Below are 16,656 nucleotides of genomic sequence, written 5' to 3' on the forward strand. Positions count from 1 at the left end.
GGGGAGGGTGGTGTTGGTGTGCGGGGATGGTGGTAAGTGGGGCGACCTCACGTGGCCCCACGGCCTCCTCCATGTATTCATTCAATGTGTGAAGGGGGAACCCACCCTCGGTGACAGAGTTTAATTCCTATGACAGAAAGAGAAATAGGCCCCTTCTACACTGTACATTTAAAGCAGTGTCATGCCAGTCATGGCTTCCCCCAAAGAATCCTGGGAACTGTAGTTTGTTAAGGGTACTGAGAATTGCTAGGAGACCCCTATTCCCCTCACAGAGAAACCGTTCTCAGAGTGCTTTGACTATCAATTCTCCTCCTCGGGGAACTCAGGGAATTTTAGAATATTATTTTAGAATATTATTGTTCTGTTTAAGAAACCATTGATAATTTCCCAAGGAACCCCATTACTTCTCCTTTTAGACCAGAAACTGGACCCCTCTAATTGTTCTCAGCCATCCCCTAGCCCTCCTGCCAGATTCCACTTTTGGGTCCGGAGCGCCTGGTCTTCTCTCTCATCCCCTGGCCACACAGCCCTTAAACGCAGGGAATGTACAGTACCTCAGCCTTAGAGTTGCCAACTGACCAGAATAAAACAAAATGGCGGGTGCTGTCGCATTGCCTGGTTTGAAGTAACGTTCAGCTGCTGTCCTTCACCTCAGGCAGCAAAGTGTCTTGGACCAGCTCCAGCCAAAGGGCTGCAAGGCTTTTGTCTCTCGGTTTCCAACAAAACCGCTCTTGGCTCTACCATTTGACTTGCTTGGTTTCCCTGCAGGAAGCAACATGCCCCCCCCCCCAATAATAATAATAATTCCAGAGTTTAATACTTCAAGTTTCAATGCTTAGGGGTTAAGCAATGCCCCTTTTCCTCAAGGCACATCAGAGGCTGGGCAGCATATACAGATAATGATAATTAATCCAGTTGTATATGCTGAATTCAGGGCCATCTCCATATTTTGTCTTTGCTGAGTCCGTCTTTACAGGCTGAAAGCTGACATTTCGACCACACAAATCATTAATGCCTGGAACTAGCACTAGGCTGGATGAGGGCCAACAAACTAAGGCTCAACTCAGATAAGATGTAGAGACTGTTGGCTGAGTAGGTTGTCTGTCTTGGGAAGTGATGTTCATTCTGCATTTTCTTAGATTGGGGTAGGGAAGTTACCCTTCAGCTAGTGTTGGTCTCTCAGCTCCCATCATCACTGACCCCGGGCCATGCTGGCTGGTGCTGATGGGAGTTGGTGGGCCATACCTTCCCCCGGCAACAGGAGCAGGGAGACCCAGGTTCAAATTCTGTTTCATCCATGAAGCTCATTGAGTGACCCTGGGCCAGTCAGTATCTTTGGGCCTACCTTCAAGGGTTGTTGTGAGGATTAAAGTATGTAGGCTTATCTTGTGCTCCTTGGAGAAAAGTTGGGTATAAATTAAACACATATATACATTATTAAAAATGGTTGAACAAATTAATGGAGGGTGATATATCAATGACATCTAGAGCTAAAAATGGAACAAACGAGATGCATTCTACTCAGAGCAGACTCATTGAAATGAATGTACTGAAGTTAATAATGTCTACTTCAGTGGGTCTACTCTGAGCAGGACTATCATGGAATACCACCCTCTGTGTTTCAGGCAGGATTCGTTTGATGGCCAAATCCTGGGGACAGATGATTTCTGGCATGCTATGATTAGCCAGTGGCATCTGGCTGACCACAGAGATGCAGGGCCAAACCAGATATCTGTCTGAGCCCACAGGAAGCACCCCTTGTGATCAATTATGTCATCAAGTATCTAGTCCTGGTTGTAGCTATTCACTGCTTCCTGCACCTGAACTATTTGGGGAGACATTTGTCACCTTGAATTAAACCTTGGGCATTCAGGTTGTGATTCCTCTGGGCGATTCCTCCAGCCAAGGGTTCTATCCTCTCTTCCTGCCCATTTTCACAACAACCCCCACCCTTTTTAAAAATTGTTTGCTGTAAACCCAGATTTCGTATTCAGAGAACATTCCATATTGTGGATATTTCCTTTCCTCACCCCTCGCTTTGAACTCATTATAGGGGAAAAGTAAGCAACAAGTTACAGTATAGGGAAGAGTACAAAGGAGCTATTTCTGAATAATAAAACTGGCAAGGCTTCCAGTTCAGCTCCCAAAACAAACAATCCCAAGTTAGCTCATCTAAACCCCAGAAGGAGCCAGAGGTAATGAGGGTCTCAGCTCCAGAAGCAAAGCCTGGAAACTGTATAAAGTAATAATAAAGATGACTGTGCCCTTGAACATGCACAGAGTACCCCACGTCACCACTAAATAACCACAGCCAATCCTACAAAGTTAGGGATTAGGCAGGAGCAAGATTTCCAGGTTGGTGGTTTGGGATTTTAAGGAGGTTTGAGCATTAGCAAATCTGTTGTGAAATTGGTCTACATCACCTTGATGCTGGGACTTGCTCATGCTTTTGTTACAAACTTAGTAAGTGAGCTCGTGCAAAAATCAGGATGTGGTGGGGTTTTGGGGTGTGTGTGTGTGCAGGGATAAGGAGGACTATTGTGGCAGGAGGAGAGGAATGGATAGAGGTCATTAAGCAACCAAACAGACAAGAAATGAGCACCGGATCTGTTTGCAGATACGTGGTTTCAGGGTGTATGGTTCCACCATAATGAGGCCTAGAAACTTGAACTATTTTTTTTAAAAAAAATCCCCACTGCAAACAGTACCTTCACAGAACAATTATTTTCACATGCACGGCCCAGCAGAAGGCAGAATTACCTTTCCTATTCGTCTGGCAACTGGAGCACAAAAACATTCATTTTGCCCAAATGCAATCATAGGAAAGTTGTAAGCTGCCAAAGCTCTGTATGGCAGCATAGATGACTCATGCCCCACCGAGTCTCCTCTCTCCATGGCCTTTGCTGAACCTTCTTAGTCAGAGCGACTGCGTAGGAAGAAGAAGAAGAAGAGCTGTAGAATGGATGCTTAGCACACCGTCAGCATCCCAGAACAAGTAACACTCTGTTTTAAGATGAGTTTCTCTCAAGGTCCCTCATCCCCGGAGCCCAAAGTGACTCTCTTAGATTCAACCAGCTTCTCTGCTTTACTTCTCCTGATTGCAGGGAATCTGTTCCAGAAGAGGATCTTGCCCTGGAACAGGATTCCACCAGGGACCAAGGGTTCCTTACATGCCAGCTGCCAGCTAAGGATCGCTCCACTCCATTGCAATATTCTCTACCAAAGAAAACCTGGAACTGGAATTTACTTCCTTCTGGAATGGGACACAGTGAAATGTAACGGGGAGAGGGAAAAACTTAAGCAATGTTTGCCCAACTCAAATTTTCTTTCAAAAATGAATTTAGGATTCTCCTAATTAGAATTTTAGTGCTGAGTCATGGTTTAGCTTTCATAGTGGGAGTAGAGAATTATCAACATTCATAACAGACCCTCTGAAGGTCCCTATTTTCCAAGTACAGTCCTGGATTTACAGAAGCCAGAATGTCCTTGAATGTCCCGCTTTTCCTTAGGAAATCAGAGAAATGTTGGAGGGTATGTCATAAGCTGATAGGTAATGTGACTGTCCTCAAATTCATGGACTAATACGTTGAATGGTAGTCCAGGTAGGGAGGGGCAGCTGAAATTCAATTTTGTTGGCATTTTAATGAGAAACTACCCTAATCCACACTTCTCAGCCAATATGCAAAACCAAACCATGGCTCCCCTTTAAAGCTCACACTTCTTCTAAGGTTGCAGTGAAGTTCCCCAACCCACCAATGTCTACAAAAATGCATTTACAGTTGTACCTTCGATCCCAAATGCCTTGGTACTCGGATGTTTTGGCTCCCGAACACCACAAACCCAGAAGTGAGTTACAGATAGGTAGCCGTGTTGGTCTGCCATAGTCAAAACAAAAAAAATTCCTTCCAGTAGCACCTTAAAGACCAACTAAGTCAGTTCTTGGTATGAGCTTTCGTGTGCATGCCGGAGGAGGCCCCTAACGCCGAGGTCACTAAGGATTCGCTAACCATTACAGGTTCGTGGACTTCGTTTGCCGTCAAAAGTTTCGTGGGGATGACATTCATTGCCTTGGCTTCCGCAGCAGGGTGGTACGCCTACAACCAAGGGATGATCCCGCCAGAGGTGTTGCAACTCCTGCACTTGCCGCCCGTCTGAGATTCCGAGTTCTTTGGGGTTTCAGCTGTCCTGCAAAATAAAATCAACAGCATGGCAAAAAAAAAAAAAAAAAGCATGCACACGAAAGCTCATACCAAGAACTGACTTAGTTGGTCTTTAAGGTGCTACTGGAAGGAATTTTTTTTGCCAGAAGTGAGTGTTCCGGTTTGTGAGCATTCTTTGGAACCCGAACGTCTGATGGGGCTTCCATGGCTTCTGATTGGTTGCAGGAGCTTCCTGCAGCCAATCAGAAGCCGCGCTTTGGTTCCCAAACGTTTTGGAAGTCAAATGGACTTCTGGAACGGATTCTGTTTGACTTCCAAGGTACGGCTGTATTAAGGCAGGGGTGGGGATACCCTGTAGTAGGTGAAAGTGTGCATGCCACAACAAGGTGCCTATCAGGCTAAGTAATACATACAAAATCAATAGGGGAAATTTCTTGCAAAAATGTACTTCAGGCAAAGCTCCATTTTTAAAAAAGTGTTTATTAGGAGAACTGTGCACTAGCATGCTGATGAATTTTCTGGAGGATTCCCCCCCCCCCCATGCAGATTGCAGACCCTCCTAAGTGTCCCTGTTTTCTAGTGACATCCCTGATTTAGAGAAGCCGTCCCGGTTTCTAATCTGATCCCGCTTTTCCTTAGAACACCCCTATTTTCATTAGAGAAAGGTCAGAGGGTATGGAGTTATCTGACCCCTGAGCCGTCTGAAGGCAATCCTGTATAGGGAAGTATTTTTTTTTAATGTTTACTGTTTTATTCTGCTTTAATATATGTTGGTAGTTGCCCAGAGTGGCTGGGGCAACGCAGTCAGATGTGTGGGGTATAAATAGTAAAATTATCAGTGTGTGGAGCGGGTTGGGAGGACTGAGCCTTTTATGCTAGCTGACTGACCTCAGGTGTGATGGACGACACTGTCTCATCATGGGGAGGGTTCAACTTCCAGGGTGGTCTGTTTCCACACAAGGGACATGTGTGTGTAGATGAGTGCCCATATTGTCCTTGGCCTCAGGCAGCAAAATATCTTGAGCCAGCCTTGGCTTGATGGGCAACTTCAAGTCTTCTGCTCACCCTTCTTAGCTTCTTTCTTTATACGCCAGACTTGAACCTGGATGGCCCTTCGAATAGAAGATAGTGTTCTACAGAGTGCAACCTGGGCTCTCCAGGGTTTCAGAGCAAAGGCCTTCTGAGAGATGCAGAGCACTGGACGCATGCCAAGAATGTGCTCTGCCACTGAGCTATGGCATCCCCCGGACCTCCCGCAAACCTGCTGTACGAAGTACAGGTGCAATTTGCCCGTCTCCGGAATTGACACCTGGGCTCTTGAACACGCCGGGCGAGTTCACTTTTATGATGCTGGCATTGACGCTGCCAAAACAATCACACAATTGGGAATCGTCCGGCAAGAGGTGAGGAGCAGGCAACAATTCCCACCCCCCACCCCCACCCCCACCCCCACCGCCCTTTCCCTCTTTTCATTCTGGTAGTGATTGTCTGACTTGGAGGATTTACATAATGACACATTTATAACTCTTCTCCGTAATAATACGGAAATGGTTCCAGCACGGTTGCGCAAGAGCCGAAAGGATTCTTCCTGCCTTACTGCGTCAGACCCCATTTCCCCCACTGACCTCCTGCACACTCCAGGCAACTGTGTGTTTGACTATGCAACAGTCATTAATACCAACACTGCCTCCAAAGTTAACCCATTGTGAGGCCAGCTCTCAGGAAGGCACACTTTTAGGTGGTGGAACTGGAAGGCTTCTAATTGCCCCAAAGAGAGAGCTATGTGTAGTAAAGTGGATTTAGAAGGGGAAATGGGGAGTCCCCGGTTTGAACCTTAATAATAATAATAATAATAATAATAATAATAATAATTTATTTATACCCTGCCCATCTGGCCGAGTTTTCCCAGCTACCCTGGGCGGCTCCCAATTGAGTGTTAAAAACAATACAGCATTAAATATTAAAAACTGCCCTAAACGTGTAATATATTGACCAGCTTCAGTTTTGAGGGGGGCCCTAGTGGGTCCCTTCCTCTCTTTCTTGGTCCCAGGAAAAACTTATTTGGGTGGGGTGGCTGTCGTCCTAGACAGGATGTTAGGTGAGGAGCATTGTGGGAAACTGGACCGGCTACCTGGGGCTGCTCAGAGCACGGGGCCAGAATTTTAAGCATTCCAGGGAGAGGCATCAGCAGTGGGTCTTGCCTGGGCCCTGGCAATGGTCCAAGGATGCCAGGTGACAGCACCAATCCTGTATGGCTGTCACAAATCTACAAGGAGGCCTTGGGCAAGCCGCCATCTGATCAGCCTCAGACACCCTCTCTTGTAATGTGAGAAGAACAAAGCTGACCTACTTTGTGGGGCTCTTGCACCGCAATGAGGGAGGCGAAGGGCTTTGAACATTTGAAATGAGCTGCGGAAGTCTGATTATGATTCCCAGGACTAGTTCTGTCATTAGGATGGGTGTGCGCATATGGGGAGGACGTCTGCCAGAGCCTGGTCAGTGAAGGCTGGGCTGGGCTGTCCATTATCAGGACTCCAGGGCAAGTTCTGCCCTTCCCTATAAAGGCATATGGTGCCATGATTGCTAAGCAGTTTGAGGATAAAATAGTCCGTATCTATCTTGACTCCAGATGCTGTTGTTTCTACAGATCAGACCAATGGTTGCCACCAGAGCACCATCTAGTTTTATGTTTATTGCCACAGATTCCCCATCCCTGGATGCTGTGGAAGGCCAGTGGTCTGAGAAGGTGGATGAAGTGCTTGGAGGAGGTGTGGCCAACCACACGTCTGCTTGACCTTTGGCTCACCTTGGCTTTTGTTTTTAGCAAGGTGCCTGGGTCCAAGTAAGTGCCTCACTGTGAAAGGGGCTGGTCCCGATTGCCTTGAAAGACGTAGCAATTGGGTGAGGTGGTTGTCCTTCAACTCCAGGCCTGGTTTTGGCACAGTGCCTTGGCCAGACCTATGGACGGAGGAGTGTAATCCTGCTAACTCTCCTGGCTCTCTCTCTGGTGCTCTCTCTCTCTCTCTCCCTCTGTGTGTGTGTGTGTGGGTTTCACTATCATCATAGCCATGGTATCCCTGGGGAGAGAGTCTGCCCTCTTATGGAACTTTCTCCCTAGGGAAGCTCACCAGCTGCCTATGTTAAGCAACAAGGACTTTCCATCACCAAGGAAAGAGACCTCTCACCCCAAAAAGGCTTTTGCCACTGTGCTTTTCCACCTTCCAGTTTTTAAAAATAATAATAATTTTGCATCTGCTTTTGGTAATTTCTTTCTACTTTTACATGTATAAACTGTCCTGATAATTGCACATCGGAGGGAGGTATTAAAACAAATCTGATAAATGAATGTCGAAAAAGTGCTGAATTTTGGTTTTCCCCAGTGAAGTGACCAAGGATATAGAAGGAAGTATTGGGGTGCACTTTGGGACACACCACTGAATTGGGTGCTAAATCTGCCCCCTGGTGACACCAGCCATTGTGAACCAGGCTGCAAAGCCCCATTCTGCCTGTTTTCTGTATCTTGGTCACACCAGAGTGTGACGGATTGCTGGATACTCTAGAACTGTGCTTGCTTTTAAGCAAGCCGCATGTAAATTCCCACCAGGGGTTCCCTTTCTAAAAGGGGGGTGTTCTGGAGTCTGAGCCTGCCAGGAAGACACTACAGTTGACCTGAAAGCAGTTGACCTGAGAGCTGGCTATGATAAATATGCAGTGAAGGTAAAGTGCCCTGCCCATGCCTAGAAGGATTCACCCCTGCTATCACTTAACATAGTCGGAGGAGGGAGGCTCACTCTGCATTCAAAAAGAAAGGCAATGCAACATTGATGGAATCCACATTTTATTCAATGTTTTGAGAAGACTGCTGTTTGTGTGTACACAAAGCTCTCCCAGTTATCCTGTGGCAATGGAGACTTTCCCCTTCTGCACTGGGATGGGGGTTCCAGAAAGACAGACCCTTTCTAACCAGCCCCTCTAACCAACCTATATCTGAGAATACAGAATGCTGGGTTGGAAACCACAGTTTATCCTGTCACACAGTTTGCCTCAGCAGCCAATGGGACATTATTGTTTTATTTTGCAAGTGGTTTAAGCAGAAATTATTTTGCTCTTCCTGACTGCAATTACATTTACAAACATATGCAAGCAATTATTCTTTTATCTCCCTCCCTCCCCTCCCTCCCTCTGAATAATTTCATTTAATAGTGATAGTTTGTTGATTGTTCAAAATGTATAGATAGGGGTCTAAAATTTATCCAGCACTGCCCAATGAATCCTAGTTCCAAACAGGTAATTTTACCTAACTTTGGGGTTTATCCACCAGGTTGTTGTTGTTTTTTACCTGCCTGGGCTTTTTCATGCTTCCTTCTCTGTTCTTTTGGACTATACACCCATGTCTCTCTTTAATGAGGTTGTGGGCTACTCTTTAAGTAAAGAAATGTGTCCTGGGTCCTTGGCACCTATCAGTTCCTCTGGTCAACCCAAGGAAAGGAAAAGGCTATAAAATGCTGTTATCCAAGGTATTTAACCCTCAGCCAATTGAATGGCATTTCCTTTTGAACACTCCCACCTGGCCGGCAGGTGCATAAAAAGAAAAGGGATGGTCCCAGTTGCACAACAGCCACAGCCTGCTGCAGAGCTAAGACTTTCTTTTCTTTTTCTCTGGTATTTTCCTAGTCCATCTTTTTTGGGGGATCTGCCAATCATGCTTTTCTGGCACAGCCAACCTGATCATTACTGGCCAAGCCCGGGGGAAGTGTATCCTTGCTCTGGAAGCAACATTATAAGGTGAGAGGCCTTCTTTTTGTCTGTCTTGCCCTGCCCTGCCCTGCCCTGCATTTCCCTTCCCACCCAACGCCATCCGCAGAGGTCGGGGAGGTGGAAAGTTCATGCAGAAGCCTGAAATTTATTCAGGAAGGGATGCGTAGAATTGTGGCAGGAGTTATTGGTGCCGCTTAGAACCATTCAAACAGCCTCACCATAGACCAACAGCTCATCTAGCCCGCTTCCAACAGCAGGTCTTGTGAAATCTCCCAAGCCGAGAGGGATCTGCTATTCCGAGGTAGACTGCCTCTGCACAGGGAGGCTCCACTTCAACTATTTCGGCTGATACCCCCTCCACAGACTCACCTCCCACGGATTTGTTTGTGACCTATTTTAAAGCCACCTACACTAGAGGCATTGCTACGTCTTGCAGTAGTTAAGTTTCCTAGACAAATTCCAGAAAATTAAGCTTCATAGCACAGAAGCCAAGATTCATCCATGCGAGGGAGACTTTATGGACTAGTGAAGGAACCAATGATTTGGATGGATCTCCCGTTGCTTTCCTTTTTGGGTTCAACTGTGTTCGTTGGCTCTTTGGGGGTGCTTTGTATCCCCACCTGCAAGACTGCTCCAACATGCCTCGCCAGGCTCCTCCCAAACTGCTGTCCAGAGTTTTTCACCTCCTGGTTCTCTCTCCTCTGCCCCTTCTTCCTTACTCTCTCCACTCTGCTGTTCTCATGCCTTCTGCCATGCTTGCAACACTCAGAGGGGGTCTCCTCCTCTACTCTGCCTCCCTCTCCCTAACCAAAAGCTTCCTTTGAACCTGCTCTGAAGCTCACCTTTCCTAACACCTCCTTTGCCACCTGGATCTCTCCTTCATCCAGACTGCAACTCTGCAGAGGTGGATTTATTTTTAAAGTCCAGAAAACCACCCCAGAGGCCTCTTCAAGCCCCGAGCGTGACAAGCGAGCCTGTTGAAGTCTAGATTTTGCAGCCGCCCACAAGTTCTGTTAAACGGTTCCATTTAAGAGTCCAAGGCCAGAGAGATGCAAGAGGCAGGCAGAAAGAAAGAAAGACTTCTGTGACGTACGTCAGGTGGGCGGAAGACAGGGACTGACCCCAAGCCACCTAGAGAGCAACCTAGCTAAATGCAGAGGGTATTGTCGAAAGCCTTTTTGCAGACTCATGACATGTGAAAACAGGCTTGCGCATAAAGAGACTCACCCGGCAGTCTGGGGTAAAGAATTGCCCCCAGGAGAGCGGGCAAGGAAGCTTTTGTGAAGCAGAAGAGAGCGGTTTCTTTTCTTTCCCCCTTTCTTCCTCTTCGGAGCTGTTAAATGTGCCACTAACGAGTAACTCAGCTACATTTTGGCAAGCCAGCTAATTATAAATTGGGCAGTCTAGTAACCTTTGCTTGCTTTATTTGTAAGATGGATGTGAATGTTGTCAGCGCAGGACAGAACGTGTGAGAGAGATGCTTTCAGACAAGAGCTGTGTTCTACTTAAGGCACATTGAACATTCAGAAGTGGGACGAGGGAACAACAACACCCCCCCACCCGATGCCTTATGACTCATGATACTCCTACATAGAAAGGGCAAGGATGTAGAAATTAGCAGGTAATCTGCACGTAAACAGCTAGCCATACTGCACCATCTATGCACAGGGAAGCCACTGTTGGATTCGGCATCCTGACATTTGCACACTGCATGCATGTACGTATGGAGTTTTCAAGTGCATTTGAATACAGTCATACCTCATGTTACGTTCTTTCAGGTTGCATCCTGCAGCGACCCGGAAGTACCAGAAAGGGTTACCTCAGGGTTTCGCCGCTTGCACATGTGCAGAAGCGCTAAATCATGCTTTGCGCATGCACACAAACACCAAATTGTGCTGCACACCTGTGCAGCTATGGTGCTTCAGATTGCGGGCTTTTCATGTTGCGAACGGGCCTCTGGAACGGATCCCATTCGCAACCAGGGGTACCACTGTATGTATGTTGCATTTATCCCCCCCCCCCCCGTTTTTCTCCAGAAACCACAAGGAGGTACTGTATACATTTAATCCTCACAACAAACCTGTGAAGTAGGTTAGGTTGAGAGGCAGTGGCAGAGTGGGGATTTGAACCCTGGGTCTCCCAGGTCTTAGTCCAACACTCTAACCACTACACCAAACTGGCTCTCTGTCTGCAGGCTACTTCCTTCATATACGTGATGTCTATGCAGGAGTTTCTCCCCTCAGCTGAGTGTAAAATCATCATTTGTAAGTGCCCCTCTCCCTTGCTACCTGCAGGGAACCCCTGACTTTGCCATTCCTGAAACAGGAAGAACCAAACAGTATCTCCACGTCGGCCGAACAGCACTGCCCTTCTTTCCAGTATGTTCTGTGTGCTGTTACCTCTCCAGCTGTCAAGCAGCATGAGGAGACCCTTACCTATCTCAACCAAGGTAAGGTTTAGGGCAGGTGTGTGTGTGTGTGTGTGTGTGTACGCTGAGGATGGAGTGAACTTTGCCTAGATGCTGACCCCTAGCGGTGAACATAAGGCATGGACAGATGTGTTGGCTCTTCAATATAAACGCAGTGAATAGGATGGTAAACATCCAAGAAGCTTAAAAACAAACAAGCCAACATGTCAGGCTGGCTTTTACAGCTCAGAATGCTGCTAGCAGTTTGCTGAGGTTTCAGAAGGTTTTGTCTGGATGCAGACCATGCTGATGGGTTTTTACCTCCAGATATTGTTGAACTCCCAACTTCCACCAGCCACAGCCAGCATGGCCAGTGGTGAGGGATGAAGGGAATTGTGGAGGGCGACACAGCAGGGGCGAGGGATCTTGCAGATGCTGCTGAACTACAACTCCCATCAGCCCCAGAAAGCATAGCCAGGGATGATGAGAGTTGCAGCTCAGCAACATCAGGAGGACTAGAAGTGCCGCACACGTGAGCAAGAGGCTTCTCATCCATGACCCATGTAAAATTTCTGCTATATCAAAGGGGCTAGGCTAGAACTCAAGTGAAATTTCAAAATTTTCAGATTTTGCAATTTGGATTTCAGCGTCAAAGCTTGATTCGGAATCTGACATTTGAAGGATAGGCTTAAAATTGGATGCTTTCGATGGGATGTTTTCTGGTTGATTAATTCTTCAGGTTAACATAATATGTATTACATCATATTGCAAGCTGCCCATCAGATACTGTCAAATACTAAAGCTACAAATGTGCACAGGAACCTCTGCTAGCCGAATAGCTCAGTCGGCAGAGCGCGAGACTCATAATCTCAGGATTGTGGGTTCAAGATCCATGTTGGGCTTAGATCATTGGTGAAAATTTGTGCCTGATATTCCAGATTCTTGACCTATTTTTATACATCAGCCTCCCATTCCTGACATATTCTGCTCTTTTCTAGGGCAATCTTATGAGATCCGGATGCTGTGCAATCCCAAGATGGGAGAGTTTGCAGAGGGGCGCAAGTTACTGAAGGTGAGGAAAGGGAGATTTGACTGGCATTTTAAAAAACCAAAAAAACTGGGATGCTCATTATGCATAATTAGCTTATGAAATTCATTGACACAGTATATGTTGCAAAGTTTTTTGGGGGGAAACAAATAAATGAGTATATAGAAGATAGGTCCAGCTACTAAGTCATAACAGCTAGATGCACAATCTCTTTGTTGAGAGAAAGCAAAGGTCCCAGATGTTGGGTGTCAACAAAGCAAGGATATTCCCACCATGCTTGTAGATGCTCCCTTCTCATTCCTGCTCTTCTGTTATTCATTTGCTAGCAAAAACATTTGGATTTCTGTTTTCTTAAGTCTGAATGTTTTCAACATTCCTAATTGGGAGTGCTTTCAGACCTATGCATTTTAGGAGAAAATGATGCGTAAGTTGTGTTTGATGAATTGCACTTCCCCAGTGGTAGAAGTGGATCCTGGGAAATCTCTGACACTTCCTTCTCCCTCTCAGAGTGTTGTCAGGGTGGTATTCCATGACCGGCGGCTACAGTATACTGAACACCAGCAGCTGGAGGGATGGAGGTGGAACAGGCCAGGTGACCGCATCCTGGATATTGGTAAGTAATGATTCATTTTTTAATTGGGCCCTGGAGACTTTGTGCCCATTTAAATGCTTCTAAACCTTGCTTCTTTTAAACCTTCAACATAACCTTCAGTCTTCTGTAACTGGGAATGCTTGATGATGATTTTAGAGAAGATCAGATTGAGTTTTTTTGTAAGCGAAACCCAGTCAACAGAACAAGGATCCCCCTTAAGAAAAGCTCCAGCTTCAGTAGAAAGTAACAGTAAGTGCTAGGATGCAGTGAACATTTGCCCCACTTCTATGAGCAATTAGAAATTCCAGGGGCACAGGGCTCCCTTGGAAGGAGGTCAGTAGTTCACATTACTTCATTAGGGTGAATTAGGGTTATCAATGGACTTCTAACTGAATGGAAAATTAAACATGTGTAAGGTAATAAAGGAGAGAAACTGGAAACCAGGGGTGGGGTGGAGAGTCTAGAAGGGAAGAAGAAGTAAGTAATTTGGATGTTAAATTGTTAAATTATTCAAAATTGAAAATAAAATATGAAAAAAGGGAAGGAGGCTTATTAGAGTTTTGCAATGTTTGCATTTATTTACAAATGTAGAATTGTGCATAGGTGGGGGGGTTGCTTGAAGACTCCGAAGTCCACTGCTCCCACATAATAATTTAGTATTATAAAAGTACATTATAATTAGAATATAACAACAACAACCCACTCTTTCCCATAAGGTTCCAGTGCGTGTTACAACAATTTTTAAAAGAACATTAGAAGCAGTTAAAGCAACTTAGGATCACAAGATCTAGGGATCAGCAAACTTTTTCAGCAGGGGGCCGGTCCACTGTCCCTCAGACCTTGTGGGGGGCCAGACTATATTTTTTTTTGGGGGGGGGGAAGAAAAGAACAAATTCCTATGACCCCACAAATAACCCAGAGATGCACTTTAAATAAAAGGACACATTCTACTCATCTTAAAGCACGCTGATTTCCAGACCGTCCGCGGGCCGGATTTAGAAGGCAATTGGGCCGGATCAGTTTGCCTACCCATGAGGATCACAAGAATAGGGTGCATCCTAAAAATATAACATCTCAAATGTCACAATGCCAGAGGTGTGTTTTCAGCACTCACCAAAAACTGTGTAGTGAAGGTGCCAGACACACTGCTGTGGGGAGGGAGATCCACAACTTTGGGGCTGCCACAAAGAAAGCCCTCTCCTGGGCCGCCCCACAATCTTCTGAGGCGAAACATCCAAGAGCATCCCCTCTGCCAATCCCAGCACCCAAGAGGGTCTGTAGCGAAAGAGGCGGCCTTTCAGGCATTTGGGGCCCAAGTCATTTAAACGCTAATGTCAGCACCTTGAATAGGTGTCCTAGTGCCTTCATGTCCTTTGCCTGAAGCAGGAAAATGTTTGGGGCCTGCCCTGGAGACTCATCACTGGAATATCTGCTCTATCAAGGTCTTTTGACAAGACTAAGAGGCCAGCAGGTCTTGCCTCAGGGCAGCCCTCATTGGCAGTGGCTCTATTCACAGAAATCTGGTGAGAAACCCGCCAGGGAAATCTTTGTCCTTTTCTCATGCATTCTGCTCCTAACCTGGGGCTGGCGGAGATAATTTTATGTCTCCAAATGCCTCGACTCACACCCTGACATTTCAAGGTTTTCTGGAGCACGCTGTCCTGCTCAGCCACTGCTTCGCCAGCACCGCTTCACGTTTTCGGTCCTCTCCACATTTCTCTGCTTCTGCATTCCACTGGCAGAGACTTCTTCTTTAGGGTGAGGGGGAAATGTATTTATACATACAAGACTATCAGTATTTGTGGCACTTGAAAAGAACATCATAAGGGAAAAGAAAAATGGATTTTGAGTATGCAATAGTCAATGGGGAAAACAAAAGGGGAAAGGGAGGAGGAGCGAAATGCAGTTATGTGGACTTAAAATTTGGTTACTGTTGGGAATAAGGAGCAAAAGATTCTTAAGGCAAAGTCTCCATGGGAAACTTGAGCCCAGAAGAGGGATTTGAAGGAGGGCAGTGGAGAGACAGGAGGTAGCAGCCCAATTTCTGCTTCACTAACATATTAGGAGAAGCAAAAGACAGTCTGTCTTGGGAGGTGATGGGAGAGATTCGCTGGGGACATCTAAGCAGAGGCTGGGTTGCACTGAGCAGGGAAGGTGTCGTTGCATCCTGCACTGTGGATCCTGCTCTCAGCAAGGGAGCTCAGATGAGAGGATCTCCACGATCCCTTCTATGATTCTATGTGCACTCCCAGGGAGGGAGCTCCATGCATCCCCCTCCCCAAGGTGTACACCAACTGTTCCGATTGTAAGCTTGCCCTGAAATTCTGACCCCCCCCTCTTCCTCTGATGGACAACTACAGATATCCCCATGTCCGTCGGCATCCTTGAACCTCATATCCACCCAAACTTGCTCAACACTGTGGAATTCCTGTGGGACCCGACCAAGCGGACTTCTGTCTTTGTCCAGGTAAGCAAGCAAGGTGGGGATACCTGCCGGTAGGACTCCTTGACTCCCACAGTTGCTTTCTCCTGCTTTAGGCCTTTATTCCCTTTCCCCTTAGGCCAGTTTTGCTTCCTCTGTATTTTCCAAGACATACACCATTGGCACTTAATGTAAATACAGTATGTGTAAACAAAATTGTACGCCTTCAGCAATTGAATAACAAGTAGATGTTGTTAGGATAACAGCAGTCAGTGGATGCGAGCAAACACACGAGTCGCATTCATAATAGCTGGGGCGGTTTTTGGGTGGCATAACCGGTGCTGGTCACAAAGGGCACCGCACTTCAGGGGCTGCCGAAACAATGCTGTAGAAAGGAGTGTGATAGGCATGTGTGTGTATGCGCACGCTGAAATTTGAGAGCCCAAAGTCCACCTCTGGCAATAGTACTGTAGGAGCTGCAACAAAATGTGCCGTGCAGACACATAGAAGAAGACACCTTTATGGCTCCCCTTTATCACATACACAGCCCAACAAGACGACGACATAAATCCACCAACAGCATACAAATCAGTATGGCTAATGTGATCCAAAACACCCAGCCACCCCACTCACACATGAAAACAAAGACCACCACAGCCAACCACAAATGAATAACCACACCCTAGGCCAACCCCAACCTCTCTCACCACCAAAGGAACACAAGCGAACAGCAAAGAACCTGCACAAGCAATGCTGACACCAAACCCTACATATTGAAAGTAAAATAGAAACAGCGCCACCCGACCCCACCCCCACCCATCTTCCTCTGCTCCACCTCTTTCCCGCTTTTCTTCATAATGTCTCAGCAAATGAAACTGATTTGTAAAAATGTTACATGGGGAAAAAATACAAGAGACATTGCACACTTTTGTAAATCAACAAAATCTTTAATTTTTTAAAAAAATGTTGCAGTGCAGAAGGACCCGGATTCCAGCCACTCGGTTCCTTTCCCGCTGCGCAACACTTAGTATTCTGTGTACACTGAGCTTGCTTAGCTTTCATTGGGCTGTTTCATGGAGCTACCCGCCCCCCCCCCCCCGCAATGGATGGCTTTAAAAGATCAGATAAATTCATGGAGGATAAGGTTATCAAGGGGTACTAGATCGGATAGAGATGTTCTTCCTCCACTACTGGAGGCAGGAATGCTTCTGAATGCCAGCTGCAGGAAGAGAGGGCTCTTGTGTTCAGGTTCCGCTGCAGGCTTCCCCT

At 46.4% G+C, this 16,656-nt stretch overlaps 1 protein-coding gene across 2 annotated transcripts in view; it reads left to right on the forward strand.

Moving 5' to 3' along the window:
• The first annotated feature begins 1,568 nt into the window (after window positions 1-1,568).
• The window catches only part of LOC310829801 (transcription factor CP2-like protein 1), a 34,039-nt gene continuing 18,951 nt past the window's right edge, over window positions 1,569-16,656 (forward strand). The window contains exons 1-9 of one of the 2 annotated variants that reach the window (XM_083708761.1): window positions 1,569-2,463; window positions 3,105-3,275; window positions 4,800-5,563; window positions 6,863-7,002; window positions 8,835-8,945; window positions 11,213-11,367; window positions 12,324-12,397; window positions 12,881-12,986; window positions 15,326-15,432. In XM_083708761.1, the coding sequence (XP_083564887.1) occupies window positions 5,348-5,563; window positions 6,863-7,002; window positions 8,835-8,945; window positions 11,213-11,367; window positions 12,324-12,397; window positions 12,881-12,986; window positions 15,326-15,432 (909 nt within the window). In that variant the 5' untranslated portion in view covers window positions 1,569-2,463; window positions 3,105-3,275; window positions 4,800-5,347. Of the gene's footprint in view, window positions 2,464-3,104; window positions 3,276-4,799; window positions 5,564-6,807; window positions 7,003-8,834; window positions 8,946-11,212; window positions 11,368-12,323; window positions 12,398-12,880; window positions 12,987-15,325; window positions 15,433-16,656 lie in introns of those variants that run through there. The other variant, XM_083708762.1, reaches the window with a different exon arrangement.

This window comes from Podarcis gaigeae (genome assembly GCF_964106915.1).
Source record: "Podarcis gaigeae genome assembly, chromosome: 13".
Taxonomy (NCBI): Eukaryota; Metazoa; Chordata; class Lepidosauria; order Squamata; family Lacertidae; genus Podarcis; species Podarcis gaigeae.